Below are 17,518 nucleotides of genomic sequence, written 5' to 3' on the forward strand. Positions count from 1 at the left end.
GCTTTAGTTAGTTCTGCTCCCTGTGAATTTTAAAACGTCATGTTTGCAGCTTCAAGATATGCCATCTTGGGAATTCCCTCGCGGTCCAGTGGTTAGGACTCCGCGCTTTCATTGCGGAGGGCCCAGGTTCAATCCCTGGTGGGGGAACTAAGATCCTGCAAGCTGCACTGCGCGGCCAAAAAGGTATGCCATCTTACTGTCCCTTTTCCAACCACATGGGCGTCCCCAAACCCCTCCAGGGTGGCCATGACTCCCACCCCCGTCCCACCCAATTATCCCATCCCCTCTGTTCGGTGTCCTGGAAAACATTAATTACTAATTGAGATTAATTTAAACACTGTAGTTCTTTCTCACTAGACGGTGGGCTCCCGAGGGCTGTTGTCACCCTTGGCCCCCGTTGTGGTCCCCAGCGCCCGGGCACCCCGGAGGTGCCAAAACGTCCCCTAAGTGGCAGCCGGCGGAGGGACAGAGGGCGTCGCTCGGGGCGTCTCAGGGACTTTCCCGGTCCCGCTCGGAAAGCGTGATCTCACCTCCTTCCTCCCTCCCCTCCGGACGCGGAAGGGGCGGTCGGAGGCCGTGCGCCTGGAGCCACCAGCGCGCCCTTCGCGCTCTGCCATCCCCTGGCACCGCCACTAGGCCGTCCGGCCACCAGCCCCAGCCCCGAGGACACGAGCGGCGCGGCCAGCCGCCCCCGGATCCCTGGTAGGTGAGGAAGGGGCGAGGGCCGGCTGGGGAGGGGCAGGGGACCCCCGCAGGCCTGCAGGGGGCCCGGCTGCCCGCGCCCCTCGCCAGGGTTCGAAGCCAGCTGCCCCGCACTGGGTGCTTCGGACGTCCTTGCGCCGCGTGTTCAGTGCTCACCGCCCCCCAATGCTCCAACTCCCCTCTCTGGCCCAAGTCCTCCCCACCCCCGCAACTCTTCCCCAACACCCCGAATCCTCCCCAACATGACGTACTACCTTCCAATACCGCTTTCCTCCTCCGCGTTTCTGATTTCTTCCCCAAACGGGGCGCTCTCTCTGCCCCAGCCCCTGTTCTTCCTTCCCGGTGATCGCCACCCCCCACTGCCGCTCCCCCAGCTCCTCCAGGGCCCCGAATCCCCACTTTATCCAGGGGCTTCCGTGACCCCCCTCCCACTGGGGGAGCGCTCTTCCCTCAGCGGGTCCCATCCATCAGCTGAGATGGGTCTCGGGGAATGTTCAACCCCCCCCACCCCGCTCCCCACCCCTTCCCGTGGGGAACGGGGTTGGTTGGTACCTGCCCAGGAGCCGATCCAAGTCTGCCCAGGCCGATGGCACCACTCGGCTGGGCCCAGGACTTCTTCAGGGTACCTGTGCTCCTTTCCTCTCCTTGCGGTTGAGGCAGGGGTTTGGGGGAGGGGACACCACAGTGTGACCCAGGCAGGCTGAGGTCTGGATTCCAGAGTTTGGAGGAGGGTTGGTAGGTGCCCCAGGCTCCAGAACCTGCCTGGGCCTCTGTGTCCTCCTCCGAATAAGGGCCATTCATTCATTCTTCAACAAACATTTATGGAGCACCTGCTGTGTGCCAGGAGACACTGTTCAGTACGCTGGGCACACAGTAGGGGCCAAATAGTGTCCTCATGGAGCAACAGGGAGCAAAAGTGTGACCTGTCACAGTAATGTGTGCCAAATGCAGAGGGTAGCTATCCGGTACCTTGGCCAGGCTTGAGGATACCTCAGATCCAGGCATGGGAGGGGTACTGCACATAGTAGGTGCTCAGTGAATAAAGGCAGGGGCCCTGCAGCCACGCTGCCTGGTTTAAATTACTGCCCCTTTACTTTCTACCTGTGTGATCCCGGGCAAGTCACTCTACCTTTCTGTGCCTCCCTTTTCTACTGGTAAACAGGCAGTCAAAATAGTCTTAACTCACAGCGTTGTCCTTTGCTTTGCACAGTGCCCGGCACATAGTAGGTGCTCAGTAAACACTTATTTTTAAAAAAATATTTATTTGGCTGCCCTGGGTCTTAGTTGCAGCACGTGGGATCTTTGTTGCGGCGTGCGGGATCTTTAGTTGTGGCATGAGAACTGTTAGTTGTGGCATGCATGTGGGATCTAGTTCCCTGACTAGGGATGGAACCTGGGCCCCCTGCGTTGGGAGCGTGGAGTCTCAGCCACTGGACCACCAGGGAAGTCCCCTGCAACATTTCTTAATTAACCGAAAGGAGTGAAGTGTGCCCCTACTATGTGCCAGTCCTGGTAGGAGCCGATTAGGCTGTCTTCTTGGGGAGGGAGGATTCAAATAGAAAACATTTATTGGGTGCCTACTGTGTGCCAGGCACTGCTCTGTCCACTCACTGATTTATTCAGCCAATAAGTATGTATTTATAAGGTATACTTATTTATTTATGTAAGTATACCTACTGTGTGCTGGTCTCCGGAGATCCTTCCTGGAGATCACCACCTGGTCTGGATTCTATCGTTGCTTGCTTGAGCCAATGGTCACCTCCACCCATGCCCCCTCCCCACCCTCTCTCCTGCCCTCACCACCCCACCCCTGAATCTGTCCTCGCTGAAGTAGCCAGAGGGTACCTGTGAGCACCTGAGTTAGGTCCCCTCCCAGCTCTGCATGCAGCTCTCCAGGGCTCCCTCCTCCATCTCACAAGGCCCTGCCCGACCTGCCCCGTCCCCTCCCTGCCCTCCCCTCCTCCCTCTCTCCCCCTCGCTCACTCTGCTCCAGACACGTGCCTCCTCGCTGTTCCTCCAACACATCAGGTCCAGTCCCGCCCCAGGACCTTTGGACATGCTGTGCCCACGGCCTGAAACTCTCTTCCCCCAGATCTGCACCTGCGTTGCTCCCTCACCTCCTTCAGGTCTCAGCTCCCGTGTGTCACTTCCTCCCAGAAGTCTCCCTTGATCTCCAGTTCTCAGCAGCCTTTCCCCCAGTCCTTGCCTTCCTCCCCAACCCTGGCTCATTTTCTTTTTTTTAAAAATTTATTTATTTATTTATTTATGGCTGTGTTGGGTCTTCGTTTCTGTGTGAGGGTTTTCTCTAGTTGCGGCAAGCAGGGTCCACTCTTCATCGCAGTGCGCGGGCCTCTCACTGTCGCGGCCTCTCTTGTTGCAGAGCACAGGCTCCAGACGCGCAGGCTCAGTAGTTGTGGCTCACAGGCCTAGTTGTTCCGCGGCATGTGGGATCTTCCCAGACCAGGGCTCGAACCCGTGTCCCCTGCATTGGCAGGCAGATTCTCAACCGCTGCGCCACCAGGGAAGCCCTGGCTCATTTTCTTGATGGCTCTTTCCGTTCTCTGCAATGAACTACTTTCTCATTCATCCCGGATCTCCCCCAACTAGACTGTGAGCTCCAAGAGGGCCGGGGGTCTGCAGCAGCACCTACAATAACTCTTGGCACACAGTAGGTGCTCAATTAATATTCCCTCTGTGCGTGAAGAGATTGCCCAAGAGTGTAGACAGGAGAGGAGGGGGTAGGCAGATTCCAGATTTGGTGAACAAATAAAAAAGAAGAGAAAAAAGAGATTCTGCCAGTATTTAGTTCTGATTTGTACGGTTTCTTATATTGTTATTCTGAACTCTCGCTCTGGACGAGGGCCACTCTCCTGCTGGTTTTACACACGAGGAAACAGACTGAGAAGACAGGCTCCACCAGCTGAGAGGTGGCAGAGCCGGGTCCCTTACCCCGGTGGGTGCTCCCCCACCCCCACCCCGCCGTCCCTGGCACCCACTGTCAGGTGCAGAGTGGACTTTGCCCTGGAGGCTGTGGAAGGTGGGCAGAATGAAAGCCAGGTTTCCGGAAGGTTGGGGTGGCCGCTGGGCAGGGCAGATGGAGTGGACGGGGGACATGCCAGGGCACAGTGTCTGGGGAGGGGGCGCTGCGTTGGGGGCTCAGGCTGGCGGGCAGGGAGATGGAGCAGAAACACGGTGTGACTTTAGGCAATTTGGCAGGAGTGCAGGCAGGGGAGGGCCTGCCTGGCTGGTTCTTTTTTTCGTTTAATATTTATTTACGTGGCTGCGCTGGGTCTCAGCTGCGGCACGCAGGATCTTTAGTTGCAGTACGCAGATCTAGTTCCATGACCAGGGATCGAAACTGGGCCCCCTGCATTGGGAGCGTATTTTTTTTTTAATTTTTATTTATTTATTTTATTTATTTATTTATTTATTTATGGCTGCGTTGGGTCTTTGTTGCTGCGCGCGGGCTTTCTCTAGCTGCGGCGAGCAGGGGCTACTCTTCGTTGCGGTGTGCAGGCTTCTTATTGCGGTGGCTTCTCGTTGCGGAGCACGGGCTCTAGGTACACAGGCTTAGTTGCTCTGCGGTATGTGGGTTCTTCCCAGACCAGGGCTCAAACCCGTGTCCCCTGCGTCGGCAGGCAGATTCTTAACCACTGCGCCACCCGGGAAGTCCCCGGGAGTCCACTGGACCACCAGGGAAGTCCCTGCTTGGCTGATTCTGAGTCTGGCTGTGAGATTTTCCACAAGCCCAGCCCTGAGCCTCTGCTGCGGGGGCCTCCAGCTCGGGTGCTGCTGGGGGCAGACAGCCGTCAGGTACCCTAAGGCTCATGGAGCACCGAGGGTGTGCCAGGCACTGCTCTGTACCATTTCTACACGGATTAACTCATTCGGCCTACGGCGGTCCTCGCAGGAAGAGCTCATCCTTGTACCCAGTCCACAAAGGAGGAGACTGAGACACCAATGTGCTTGTGGCCTATCCAAGATCACAGCCTGCAAGGCATACGGCTGAGATTTGAACCCCAAGCGCATGCTCCCACCCACTGCTCTCTCTTGCCCTGTAGCTGACTCATTTCGGGTGGGTGCCCCATAAAGGGAGCAGGCTGTGGCCAAGGGCAGGACAAGGGCAGCTGCCACTCTGTTCTTGCTGACCGTCTGGATTCCAAGAGAACCCAGAACACCAGAGTTTTCACACAGCACCGCCTCTGTTCAGCGTTGGCAGCTAATTCAAATTTTCTTCTCACACTGCTGCCCGTGGTGTAGTTGCAGGAGTTGGTGAACTTTTCTTCCTTTTACCATTTTATTGACCTAGAACCTGAATTCAGAATAGGACACAGATCCTAAGTACTGAACTTGAATTTTCAGAGTGAACAGTGCGTGATGCAGAACTTAATGTCTGGCCCCGTTCATGCCCCGTCCTTCACACTTTATCAGTTGTGCCCTTTATTCGTTAAAAATTGGAGGGTGCATGTCACCATGTGATTGATTTTCTCTCTTTTTTTAATTGGAGTATAGTTGCTTTACAATGTTGTGTTAGTTTCTGCTGTGCAGCAAAGTGAATCAGCTCTCCGTATACATATATCCCTTCCTTTTTGGATTTCCTTCCCATTTAGGTCACCACAGAGCATTGAGTAGAGTTCCCTGTGCTATACAGTAGGTTCTCGTTAGTTATCTATTTCTTTTAACTTTATTTTTTTTGGCTGCGACATGTGGCATGCGGGATCTTAGTTCCCCGACCAGGGATTGAACCCGGGCCCCCTGCAGTAGGAGCGTGGAGTCTTAACCACTGGACCACCAGGGAAGTCCCCTTAGTTATCTATTTTATACATAGTAGTGTATGTATGTCAGTCCCAATCTCCCAATTTATCCCACCTGCCCTGCCCCCCGGGTGTCCATACATTTATTCTCTACATCTGTGTCTCTATTTCTGCTTTGCAAATAGGTTCATCTGTACCATTTTTCTAGATTCCACATATATGTGTTAATATACATGTGTCTTTGTCTCTCTGACTTACCTCACTCTGTATGACAGTCTCTAGGTCCATCCATCTTTTTTTTTTTTAATTAATTTTTATTGGAGTATAGTTGATTTACAATGTTGTGTTAGTTTCTGCTGTACAGCAAAGTGAATCAGTTATACATATACATATATCCACTCTTTTTTCAGATTCTGTTCCCATATAGGTCATTACAGAGTACTGAGTAGAGTTCCCAGTGATTTTTTTTCTTTTTAAGTTACTATACACGCAGCTGTTCCCAGGAGCCACTGAGAGGTGGAAAGAACAGTTGATCCGAGGGTCATTGCTGTAGAGGGAGATATCTGATACTTTGGGGAGTTTTGATATTTCAGTAAGTTTTGGCTGACTTGCGGTCCCACCTGATCTTCATCGATTTTATCCCATTTTGTTGCCGACAGCAAGTTCACATCAGAGATAGGAGAAACTATACACTTTGCCTTTCTCTTATTTTTTTAAAAATTAATTTATTTTATTTTTATTATTTATTGTTTGGCAGCGTTGGGTCTTCGTTGCTGTGCGAGGGCTTTCTCTAGTTGCGGCGAGCGGGGGCTACTCTTTGTTGCAGTGCACGGGCTTCTCGCTGCGGTGGCTTCTCTTGTTGCGGAGCACAGGCTCCAGATGCGCAGGCTCAGTAGTTGTGGCTCACGGACCTAGTTGCTCCGCAGCATGTGGGATCCTCCCAGACCAGGGCTCGAACCCGTGTCCTCTGCACTGGCAGGCAGACTCTCAACCACTGTGCCACCAGGGAAGCCCTACATACCTTTTCTCATACTAATGCTTCAAGATCTGGTGTGTATTTTTTCAGATCTCAATTCAGATACTACATTTTTAACAGTTTAAGTGAAATCTGATCCTACCAAAACAAAGTTGGTTTTTTTTTTTTAAAGAGGAGATAATAGTACTTAAGAATTTATTTTTTAATACATACAATTATATAAATGCATTGTACTTTACACATGGTAAAGCCTTGATGATTATTTTTTTTAAAATATCTATTTATTTATTTGGTTGCACCAGGCCTTAGTTGTGGAAGGCAGGCTCCTTAGTTGCGGCATGTGAACTCTTAGTTGCAGCACGCATGTGGGATCTGGTTCCCCGACCAGGGATCGAACCTGGGCCCCCTGCATTGGGAGCGTGGAGACTTATCCACTGTGCCACCAGGGAAGTCCCCAAAGTTGGGTTTAATGGGGGAACTTTTTTTTTTTTTACACTGCCCCAGTTTTTCCATTTTAATGAATTAAATATGAATAAAATTTAATATTTACTTTCTCCCCGGTAGCTGTAGCCAAATTTCCAGTACTCAGTAGCCACACGGAGCTGGGGCTGCCATAACAAAGTCCCACAGGCTGGGGGGCTTAAAAACCAGAAATTTATTGCCTGACAGTCTGGAGGCTGGAAGTCCAAGATCAAAGTGTCGGCAGGGTTGGTTCCTTTCTGAGGCCTCTCTCCTTGGCTTGCAGACAGCTGTCTTCTCCCTGTGTCCTCACATGATCCTCCCTCTGTGGGTGTCTGTGTCCTAGTCTCCCCTTCTTATAAGGACACCAGTCTTATTGGATTAGGACCCCACCCTTATGACCTCATTTTAACTTGATTACCTCTGTAAAGACCGCATCTCCAAATGTAGTCACATCCTGAGGTCCTGGGGGTTAGGGTTTTAACATCTGAACTTGGTGAGGGGGGAACCCAGTTGAACCAATAACAGCCAGTTATGCCCCGTAATAATTATATGGGCCGGAGAGACAGGCATCTGGTCTTAGGGTTACAAACATTGGTGCCATAGGGCTGTTCTGCCCGTCGTCAGCTGTGCAGTCTAAGTTTGCCCCTCTATGGAATGGGGGAAAAAAAAAAAATCATATGCCTGTTTCGTAGCCCAGGTGTTGGCAAACTTTTCTCTGGAAAGGACCAGAGAGTGAATATTTTCATCTTTATGGGCTACGTGGTGTCTGTTGCAGCTACTCAGCTCTGCCATTGTAGCCTCAAAGCAGCCATGGACCCTGTGTAAATGAGTGAGCGTATCTGTGTTCCAAGAAAACTTTATTTACTAAAACAGCCCATGGGCCATACTTTGTGACCCCTTCCTAGGGAGTTGTGCACAGTGTCATCAGGGCAGGCTTGACCAAAAATCTGAAGGAAGGTAGGGAGTGAGCTGTGGGGATACATGGGGGAAACAGTGTTCCAGGCAGAAAGAGCAGCCAGTGCAAACGCCCTGAGGCAGGACTGTGCCTGGCAAGTTTGAAGGATAGCCGGAAGGCCAGTGGGGCAATTAAGAGATATGATATACTAGGTTGTATATTATATATACGTATACCCACTTTGTTGCCGTAAGTTGCCATATATTGATATTTGTTTTTGAAAGAAGCAAAAAAGTTTATGAAAAGAAAAAAGGAACTCTTCTCTGCAGTAATATATGGCTCATATTTAGTCTTTCTTTGTGGAAAAATAATTCAGGAACTAAGGAAGCACTTAAGCAATAATTATCTTCCTTCTTTTTATAGTTACGACTTTAGTACTGACTCTTTACAAATGAAACATGGAAATGTCAACCTTCACTGTAGTGGATGGAATTTGTTTTGTTGCTTTGCTTTTGCCATATATTATATATAATAATATTATATTGTATACAATTTATATACCCACGGGACTGTCAGCTCCAAGAGGGAAGAGTATTCCTGTTTTAGTCTTCTCTCTGTCCTGATACATTCAGTGTCCAAGACATGGCAGATGCTGGAAAATTACTTCTTGAATGAATGAATGAATGCTGTATATGTATAACTTTCGCCTCTTCACACACTTCCTTTATTTATTATTTGCAACAAATATGTTCAGAGTTTTTACTCTGTGGCTGGCACATTGGCTTTTTTTTTTTTTCTTTTAAGCTCACAAGGTCTCTTTAAAACATTTGAATCGATTGCTAACTTGACACAACTGAGCAGATTCCTGAAAATCTGCGTTTCTGGCTTCTCTTGAAAAGTTAGCAGATGTGGTCCCACTGAGCCCATTTTCCTTCTTGGCAGCACACATGAGGCAAGACCACGGCATTTAGACAGGTCGAGGTGGTTCTAGGTTTTCAGGTAAAAGCCCAAGTGCCCCCCTTTCCCCCTAGTCAGGCCCACAAGTTCCTGCACGACCTGCCCCGTCCCCTCCCTGCCCTCCCCTCCTCCCTCTCTCCCCCTCGCTCACTCTGCTCCAGACACACAGGCCTTCTCGCTGTTCCTCCAACACACCAGGCATGGTCCTGCCCCAGGGCCTTTGCACGGGCTGTTTCCTCTGCCTGGATCTCTCTTCCTTCAGATGTCCCCGCTCTCTCCCCATGTTTATATCCTGTCGAAATCTCTCTTGTCATCAAGACCTTCCTAAACTATGTTGTTTAAAACTGCACACAGGGACTTCCCTGGTGGCACAGTGGCTGGGACTCCACACTCCCAGTGCAGGGGGGCCCGGGGTTCCATCCCTGGTCAGGGAACTAGATCCCACATGCATGCCGCAACTGGAAGTTCGCGTGCCACAACTGAGGAGCCCATATGCCGTAACTAAGACCCGGCACAACCAAATAAATAAACAAAACAAAAAAAACCCAAAAAAACCTGCACCCCTCCCCCCCCATTCTTGGAGTTCATGACTCTCCTTCCCTCCTTGTTTCTCCGCGGCATTTATACTGTGATATACCATGAATTCACTCATGTATCCGCCGATCATTTGTCCCCCCATATTAGGAAGTCAGCTCCATTCTGGGGTCTCTGCTATTTCCCCGTCCCTATCAGCATTTCAGTATGTCAGGCCGCTTCCATTTTCGAAACAGCCTGACAGCTGCTCATCTCCTTGCGTCCTTCCTCCGCGCCCCCCGCTCTGCCCCCACCCCTGCCACCCGCCCGGCACCACCTCTCTCTCTGACGCTTCTCGGCCACTTCTCTTCTGCCCACTCTGCTCGGTCACATCCCCGTCACACCTCTGGAACCTTCGACCTTGGTCCTGGGCCATTTGACATCCGCTCAGAATAAATTAAAAAAAAAAAAAAGCTGAGTCATTTGTACAGTGACGTCTGTGATTTATCAGCAAGGGGGGTTGATGGATGAATCAGCTCTTCATCTAGACCAGGGATCCTCAACGTCAGCGCTTAGCAACATCTGGGGCTGGGTCATTCTCTTGGAGGGCTGTCCTGGGCACTGTGGGATGTTGAGCTGCATCCTGGACCCCACCCACTCCATGCCAGGAGCACTTTTCCACGCAGTCGTGACAACAGAAATGTCCCCAGATGTCGCCATGTGTCCCCTGGGGGGATAGAGTTGTCCCTGGTGCAGATGCACTGTGCTTGTCTTGGGGGTTTGGCGGGTCCCAACGTGGGCACCAGCGGGGAACAGGCAGTAGGCCTAGCTGAGGGGCAGAGAAAGTGTTCTTGGCCCCTTGGACTGGACGTGAGGCTATGCTTTTTCTAAGTCTGAATGTGACATAAATTGAGCACCTGGGGATTTAAATTCGGGGGTTTGGGACGCTCTCCATGGTGTCTTTGTTCTGTGTCCTTGGGAAAGACCTTTTCTCTGTGTGTGTTTTCTTTTAAATTTTTATTGGAGTAGAGTTGATTTACAATATTGTGTTAGTTTGTGCTGTACAGCAAAGTGAATCAATTATACATATACATATATCCACTCTTTTTAAGATTCTTTCCCCATATAGGTCATTACAAAGTACTGAGTAGAGTTCCCTGTGCTATACAGTAGGTCCTGATTAGTTACCTATTTTATATATAGTAGTGTGTATATGTCAATCCCAGTATCCCAATTTATCCCTCCCCGCCTTTCCCCCCGATAACCATAAGATTGTTTTCTACATCTGTAACTCTATTTCTGTTTTGTAAATAAGTTCATTTGTACCATTTTTTTAGATTCCACGTATAAGTGATATGATATGGTATTTGTCCTTCTCTGTTTGACTTACTTCACTCACTATGACAATCTCTGGGTCCATCCATGTTGCTGCAGATGGCATTATTTCATTCTTTTTTATGGCTGAGTAATAGTCCGTTATATATATATGTACCACATCTTTATCCATTCCTCTGTTGATGGACATTTAGGTTGCTTCCATGTCCTAGCTATTGTAAGCAGTGCTGCGATGAATATTGGGGTGCATGTGTCTTTTCAAATTATGGTTTTCTCCAGGTATATGCTCAGGAGTGGAATTACTGGATCATATGGTAGCTCTCTTTTTAGTTTTTAAAGAACGTCCATACTGTTCTCCATAGTGGCTGTACCAATTTACATTCCCACCAACAGTGTAGGAGGGTTCCCTTCTTCTCCACACCTTCTCCAGCATTTATTGTTTGTAGATTTTTTGATGATGGCCATTCTGACTGGTGTGAGGTGATACTTCATTGTAGTTTTGATTTGCATTTCTCTAGTAATTAGTGATGTTGAGCATCTTTTCATGTGCTTTTTGGCCATCTGTATGTCTTCTTTGGAGAAATGTCTATTTAGATCTTCTGCCCATTTTTTGGATTGGATTGTTTGTTTTTTTTGTTATTGAGCTGCATGAGCTGTTTGTATATTTTGGAGATTAATCCCTTGTGGGTTGCTTTGTTTGCAAATATTTTCTCCCATTCTGTGGGTTGTCTTTTCGTTTTGTTTATGGTTTCCTTTGCTGTGCAAAAGCTTTTGAGTTTAGTTAGGTCCCTTTTGTTTATTTTTGTTTTTATTTTCATTACTCTAGGAAGTGGATCAAAAAAGATCTTTTGCTGCGATTTATGTCAAAGAGTGTTCTGCCTGTGTTTTCCTCTAAGAGTTTTATAGTGTGCGGCCTTACATTTAGGTCTTTAATCCATTTTGAGTTTATTTTATTTTATTTTTTTAAGGGATTGGGTTTTTTTGTTTGTTTGTTTTAATTTAGTTAGTTATTTTTGGCTGGGTTGAATCATCGTTGCTGTGCGTGGGCTTTCTCTAGTTGCGGCGAGCAGGGGCTACTCTTCATTGCAGTGGGTGGGCTTCTCATTGCAGTGGCTTCTCTTGTTGTGGAGCATGGGCTCCAGGCATGTGGGCTTCAGTAGTTGTGGCACGCAGGCTCAGTAGTTGTGGCTCATGGGCTCTCTAGAGCTCAGGCTCCATAGTTTTGGCACACGGGCTTAGCTGCTCCACGGCATGTGGGATCTTCCCGGACCAGGGCTCGAACCCATGTCCCCTGCATTGGCAGGCGGATCCTTAACCACTGCGCCACCAGGGAAGTCCCCTAATTTCATTCTTTTACATGTAGCTGTCCAGTTTTCCCAGCACCACTTATTGAAGAGCCTGTCTTTTCTCCATTGTATAGTCTTACCTCCTTTGTCATAGATTAGTTGACCATAGGTGCGTGGGTTTATCTCTGGGCTTTCTATCCTGTTCCATTGATATCTATTTCAGTTTTTGTGCTAGTACCATACTGTTTTGATGATTGTAGCTTTGTAGTATAGTCTGAAGTCAGGGAGCCTGATTCCTCCAGCTCCATTTTTCTTCCTCAAGATTGCTTTGGCTATTTGGGGTCTTTTGTGTCTATACAAATTGTAAAATTTTTTGTTCTAATTCTGTGAAAAATGCCATTGGTAATTTGACAGAGATTGCATTGAATCTGTAGACTGCTTTGAGTAGTATAGTCATTTTGATAATATTGATTCTTCCAGTCCAAGAACATGGTGTATATCTCTCCATCTGTTTGTGTCATCTTTGATTTCTTTCATCAGTATCTTATAGTTTTCTGAGTACAGGTCTTTTGTCTCGTTAGGTAGATTTATTCCTAGGTATTTTATTTTTTTGATGCGATTGTAAAAGGGATTGTTTCCTTTATTTCTCTTTCTGATATTTCGTTGTTAGTGTATAGGAATGAAACATTTCTGTGTATTAATTTCATATCCTGCAACTTTACTGAATTCATTGATGAGCTCTAGTAGTTTTCTGGTAGCATCTTTAGGATTTTCTATGTATAGTATCATGTCAGCTGCAAACAGTGACAGTTTTACTTCTTCTTTTCCAATTTGGATTCCTTTTATTTCTTTTTCTTCTCTGATTACCGTGGCTAGGACTTCCAAAACTATGTTGAATAAAAGTGGCGAGAGTGGACATCCTTGTTCCTGTTTTCTTTTTTTTTTTAAGCATTTTAAAAATTTTTTATTTATTTAATTTATTTATTTTTGGCTGTGTTGGGTCTTTGTTGCTGCACACGGGCTTTCTCTAGTTGTGGCGAGCGGGGGCTACTCTTCATTGTGGTGCGCGGGCTTCTCATTGTGGCGGCTTCTCTTGTTGCGGAGCACAGGCTCTAGGCACGCGGGCTTCAGTAATTGTGGCACACGGCTCAGTAGTTGTGGCTCGTGGGCTCTAGAGGTCAGGCTCAGTAGTTGTGGCGCACGGGCTTAGTTGCTCCGCGGCATGTGGGATCTTCCCAGACCAGGGCTCAAACCCGTGTCCCCTGCATTGGCAGGCGGATTCTTAACCACTGTGCTACCAGAGAAGCCCTGTGCCTGTTTTCTTATCGACAGTATTGGAAGGAAATATTGCTGGCCCTATTCATACATTGATTCATTCATTCAACAAGTATTTGTTAGGTACCTGCTGTGTGGTTCCACAAACCCTCACCCTTTGATGCCCCCGGTGACTGGGAGGCAGACAGATGTGGAAGGTTTAACACACAGGAAAAGGTCACCCAGTGGCCAATTCTGTTGTGGGGGTACATGGAGAGATAGACTGGGATAGAGAACCGGGGTGAGCATGGAGGGCTCCCTGAGGTTGCACCATTGTACCTGGGGGCTAAGGATGAGCTTCAGGTCACCCAGGCAAAGGTCTAGGGTAAGGTGCTCCAAGCAGAGGGAACAGTGCATGCAAAGATCCTGAAGTGGGAACCAGCTTGGCATTTTTCAAGAAATGGAGAGAAGAGGAAAGAGCCTCCAAAGGGCTTAGCAGCAGTGTTAGGCATAGATCTGGCCCTTGGTCATGGTTAACTCATCATAGTAATAACGCGACCTGTATCAGTTAGCTATTGCTGCGGAACAAATTACCCCAGAACTTCGTGGCTTCAAAACAACAAACATTTATTATCTCATATAGTTTCTGAACATCAGGAATCTGGTGGCAGATGAGCTGGGTGGTTCTGGCTCTAGGTCTCTGATGAGGCTGCAGTTAGGCTGTCTGCCGGGGCTGCCTCATCTGAAGGCTTAACTGGGGCTGGAGTCTGAGATTGGCGCCCCCATGTGGCTGGAGGTGGGAAGCCTCAGTTCCTCCCCTTGTGGGCCTTTCCAGAGGGCTACTCACATCATGGTTTACCCCCGACAGAGTGACAGAGAGAGTGACTAAGAAGGAAGCCAGTGTCTTTTATAACCTAATGTCACAGGTGACACCCTATCACTTCTGCCATATTCTATCGATCTCACAGAACTCTGGGACAACGTTGGAAGGACCACCCAAGGCTTGAATACCAGGATGTGGGGTCACTGGGGGCCATCTAGAAGGCTGACCCTTCCTGAGTGACTTCCAGTCATTGGGCTCAGAGCTTTCCATACGTTAACGCAACTCAGCTCCCTGAAACAATCCCATAAGTGGGCTTATTATCATCCTTATAGGCAGTATAGTCTTGTGGTTACGCACATAGCCTCAGCCTCTAGAGCCAGACAGCTTGGGCTCAAATCCCAGCTCTGGGAATTCCCTGGTGGTCCAGTGGTTAGGACTCTATGCTTCCACTGCAGGGGGTGCAGGTTTGATCCCTGGTTGGGGAACTAAGATCCTGCATGCCTTTTGGACAAAGCAAACAAACAAACAAACAAATCCCAGATCTATCACCGGCTGTGTGACTTGGGGCAAATGACTTCACTTCTCTGGCTCACCTTCTTCCTCTGCGAATGGGGAAAATAGTAGCAGCTACCCGCTGGGTGACACCAGGCAGGCGCCTCTGCTGTCCTCTTGCAGAGGAGGAGAGGGAAGGTGGTGGAGGTGAGAAGTCTTGCCCAAGGTCAAGGTCTGGTGATAGGTCTGGTGGGTTTTGAAGGCATGGGGTGGGGGGTTGTCTGGGCCGCCTCCCAGAGCCCCCTTTTTGGTGATAACTATATCTTTCTGCTTCACAGGTCTGCTCTGCAGCCCCCAGGGGACCTAGTACCCGTGAGCAGGTAGGGACACCGGGGCCTGCAGCGCGGGGGGGCGGCGTGTGGAACATGACTCCATCACCCAGTGTTTCTCACGCCGCCGGAGGCCACACCCACCTGCGCCCATGGCCAGCACAGGCCCGTCCCTTTCTGGCGCCTTTGACATTCTAGGCGCGGCGGGCCAGGATAAGCTCTTGTATCTTAAGCACAAACTGAAGACCCTGCGGCCAGGCTGCCGGGGGGCGGACCTCCTGCATGCCATGGTGCTCCTAAAGCTGGGCCAGGAGACCGAGGCCAGGATCTCCCTGGAGGCCCTGAAGGCAGACGCTGTGGCGAAGCTGGTGGCCCGCCAGTGGGCTGGTGTGGACAGCACTGAGGCCCCAGAGGAGCCCCCAGACGTGTCCCGGGCCGTTGCCAGGGTGTACCACCTTCTTGCCGAGGAGAGGCTGTGTCCAGCGCCAATGCGGGAGGAGGCCTACCGTGCAGCCATCCGTGCTTTCAGGTCCAGGGACGACCCCCAGCTGGGGGAGCTCCAGGAAGAGGCACGAGACCGGTGCGGATGGGAGGTCCTTAGGGACCTGGAGGGCATCCAAACTCTCCACTCCGATCGGGGGTGCCTCCTGCCGTCCTCGGCATCACCCTCCGGGACCCGCAGCCATCCGCGGCCCATCGAGGACCTTTCGGACTGGAGCAGAGGGCGTTCCCTGAGATCCACCGGCAGCCCCGCCTCCCTGGCCAGCAACTTGGAAATTAGCCAGTCGCCCACCATGGCCCTCCTCAGCAGTCACCACAGCCCACACGGGCCCAGCAAGCTGTGTGACAAGCCCCGGCCCAGCCCAGTGCCCGAGCCTGCCCCTATGGGCTGCCAGGAGCCCGAGGAGATGAGCTGGCCCCCATCAGTGGAGGCTGCCAGGCCCCCGGCGCGGCCAAACAGCCCAGCCCCCAGGCTTCCCGAGGTGGCCGCAGATGCATGCCCCACCAGCCTGCACGACCCCCCGGAAGCTCCGAAAACCAGCACTCACCACCCGGTGGAGTGCACGGATGTGCCAGCAGCTCCCAAATCTCTCCCCTCGCCTTCCAGAAACGCCTGCCCTGTCGCGGATCAGTCGCCAATCCAACTTTCAGAGGAAGACACCACTTACCCGTCGGCTCAGCCACGCCCACCGACTCCATCAGCCCCCAAAACGTCCTCTCCCTTTTCGTCTCCATCGACCCCTCCTAAGGCTCACCCTACCGTCTCGAAGCCGGGGCCCCCTCCTCCTGAGCTGGAGTCGCCAGAGCAGAAATTCTATAACTTTGTGGTGCTGCACGCTGGCGCTGACGAGCACATCGCGCTGCGCGTGCGCGAGAGGCTGGAGGCCCTGGGCGTGCGCGACGGCGCTACGTTCTGCGAAGATTTCCAGGTGCCAGGGCGCGGCGAGCTGCACTGCCTGCAGGACGCCTTAGACCACTCGGCCTTCACCATCCTGTTGCTCACCTCCAACTTCGACTGCCGGCTGAGCCAGCACCAGGCGAACCAGTCTCTGATGAGCAGCCTCACGCGGCACGGGTGGCAGGATTGCGTGATCCCCTTCCTGCCCCTGGAGAGTTCCCTGACCCAGCTCAGCCCCAGCACGACCAGCCTGCTCAACGCCCTGGTGTGGCTGGACGAGCACTCCCCGATCTTCGCCAAGAGGGTGGCCAACACCTTCAAGTCCCAGAAGCTGCGGGCCCGCAAGGCCAAGTGGAGGAAGGAACAGGATATCCGGGCCCTGCAGGAGCAGAGCAAACACCTGGAGGGTGAGTGGCAGCAGGCAGCGGCGTGGAGTGCCGCGCACTCGGCTTACCTCCATAACTACCTGTCGTACCAGACGCAGATGGAGAAGCTCCAGGTAGCTTTCGGGAACTACATGCCATTTGAGACTCAGCTGCCTTCTGTGCCTCAGATGCCCTTTGGGGGACCGGGGACCCTGGGAGCCCCACCACCACCCTTTCCCACGCGGCCGGACCATCAGCCGCCGCTCCTGCCTCCTTGGCTGGCGGGCATGCCCCCACCGGCCTTCCCGCAGCCCCCGGTGGCTTTCCCGCAGCCCCAGGCCTTCCCGCAGCCCCCGGACTTCCCACAGACTTCACCCGTGCACTCTCAGGGGCTGCAGCCCCTCATCATACACCATGCGCAGATGGTACAACTGGGACTCAACAACCACATGTGGAACCAGAGAGGGATGCAGGCGCCCGAGGACAAGACGCCAGAAACGGAATGACCAAGTGACTGGACTTGATGACCTCGGCCTTGATTCCCCATCTCCAGGGGTCAGTGGAACATGGGGTCGTTTGCTACTTTCAGGACACTGCCGGGAAAATTGACCACATGACTTTATGGCCCTCGAGGTAGCCAGAATTGGATGTGTTTACAAATTCTCAGTCAATCCCTCCCTCTCTCTGGACCGTGGTGGTGGGGAATGGGTTGGAGGTATGGGTATGGTGTTTTAATTGTAATAAATATTTATTGAATGCTTTGACAGCGCCATTGTCCTCTGGGAGACCTCTGCCTGGCCATTTGTCAGGATAAAAACGTGGCTGCTATTGCCATAAAAGGGACGGGAGCCAAAAGTTGTGCACGTTTGCTTTCATTTCATTGGTCAGGATGTAGTCACATGGTCCATCTCCGGCTGCAAGGGAAGCTGGGAAATGTAGTCTTCTGATGGGTCACGTGCTTTGCCAAAAGTGTTGG

The 17,518-nt window shown here is 51.0% G+C and overlaps 1 protein-coding gene across 2 annotated transcripts; it reads left to right on the top strand.

Annotated features, from left to right (window-relative positions):
* Window positions 1-560: 560 nt before the first annotated feature.
* On the top strand, window positions 561-17,303 carry TICAM1 (TIR domain containing adaptor molecule 1). Of its 2 annotated transcripts, none has more exons than XM_059918708.1 (2): window positions 561-706; window positions 14,788-17,303. In XM_059918708.1, the coding sequence occupies exon 2, from the start codon at window positions 14,931-14,933 to the stop codon at window positions 17,046-17,048; it is 2,118 nt and encodes a 705-aa protein (XP_059774691.1). In that variant the 5' UTR covers window positions 561-706; window positions 14,788-14,930; the 3' UTR covers window positions 17,049-17,303. The 2 variants fall into 2 exon arrangements, with proteins under 2 accessions (XP_059774691.1, XP_059774690.1); XM_059918707.1 differs by having other exon boundaries at window positions 561-702.
* The last annotated feature ends 215 nt before the right edge of the window (window positions 17,304-17,518 follow it).

Source organism: Balaenoptera ricei, chromosome 3 (genome assembly GCF_028023285.1).
Source record: "Balaenoptera ricei isolate mBalRic1 chromosome 3, mBalRic1.hap2, whole genome shotgun sequence".
NCBI classification, from domain to species: Eukaryota; Metazoa; Chordata; class Mammalia; order Artiodactyla; family Balaenopteridae; genus Balaenoptera; species Balaenoptera ricei.

Excerpts from the sequence above, each read along its gene's own strand:
- TICAM1 (XM_059918708.1), top strand. The coding sequence starts at position 14,931 with ATGGCCAGCACAGGCCCGTCCCTTTCTGGCGCCTTTGACATTCTAGGC.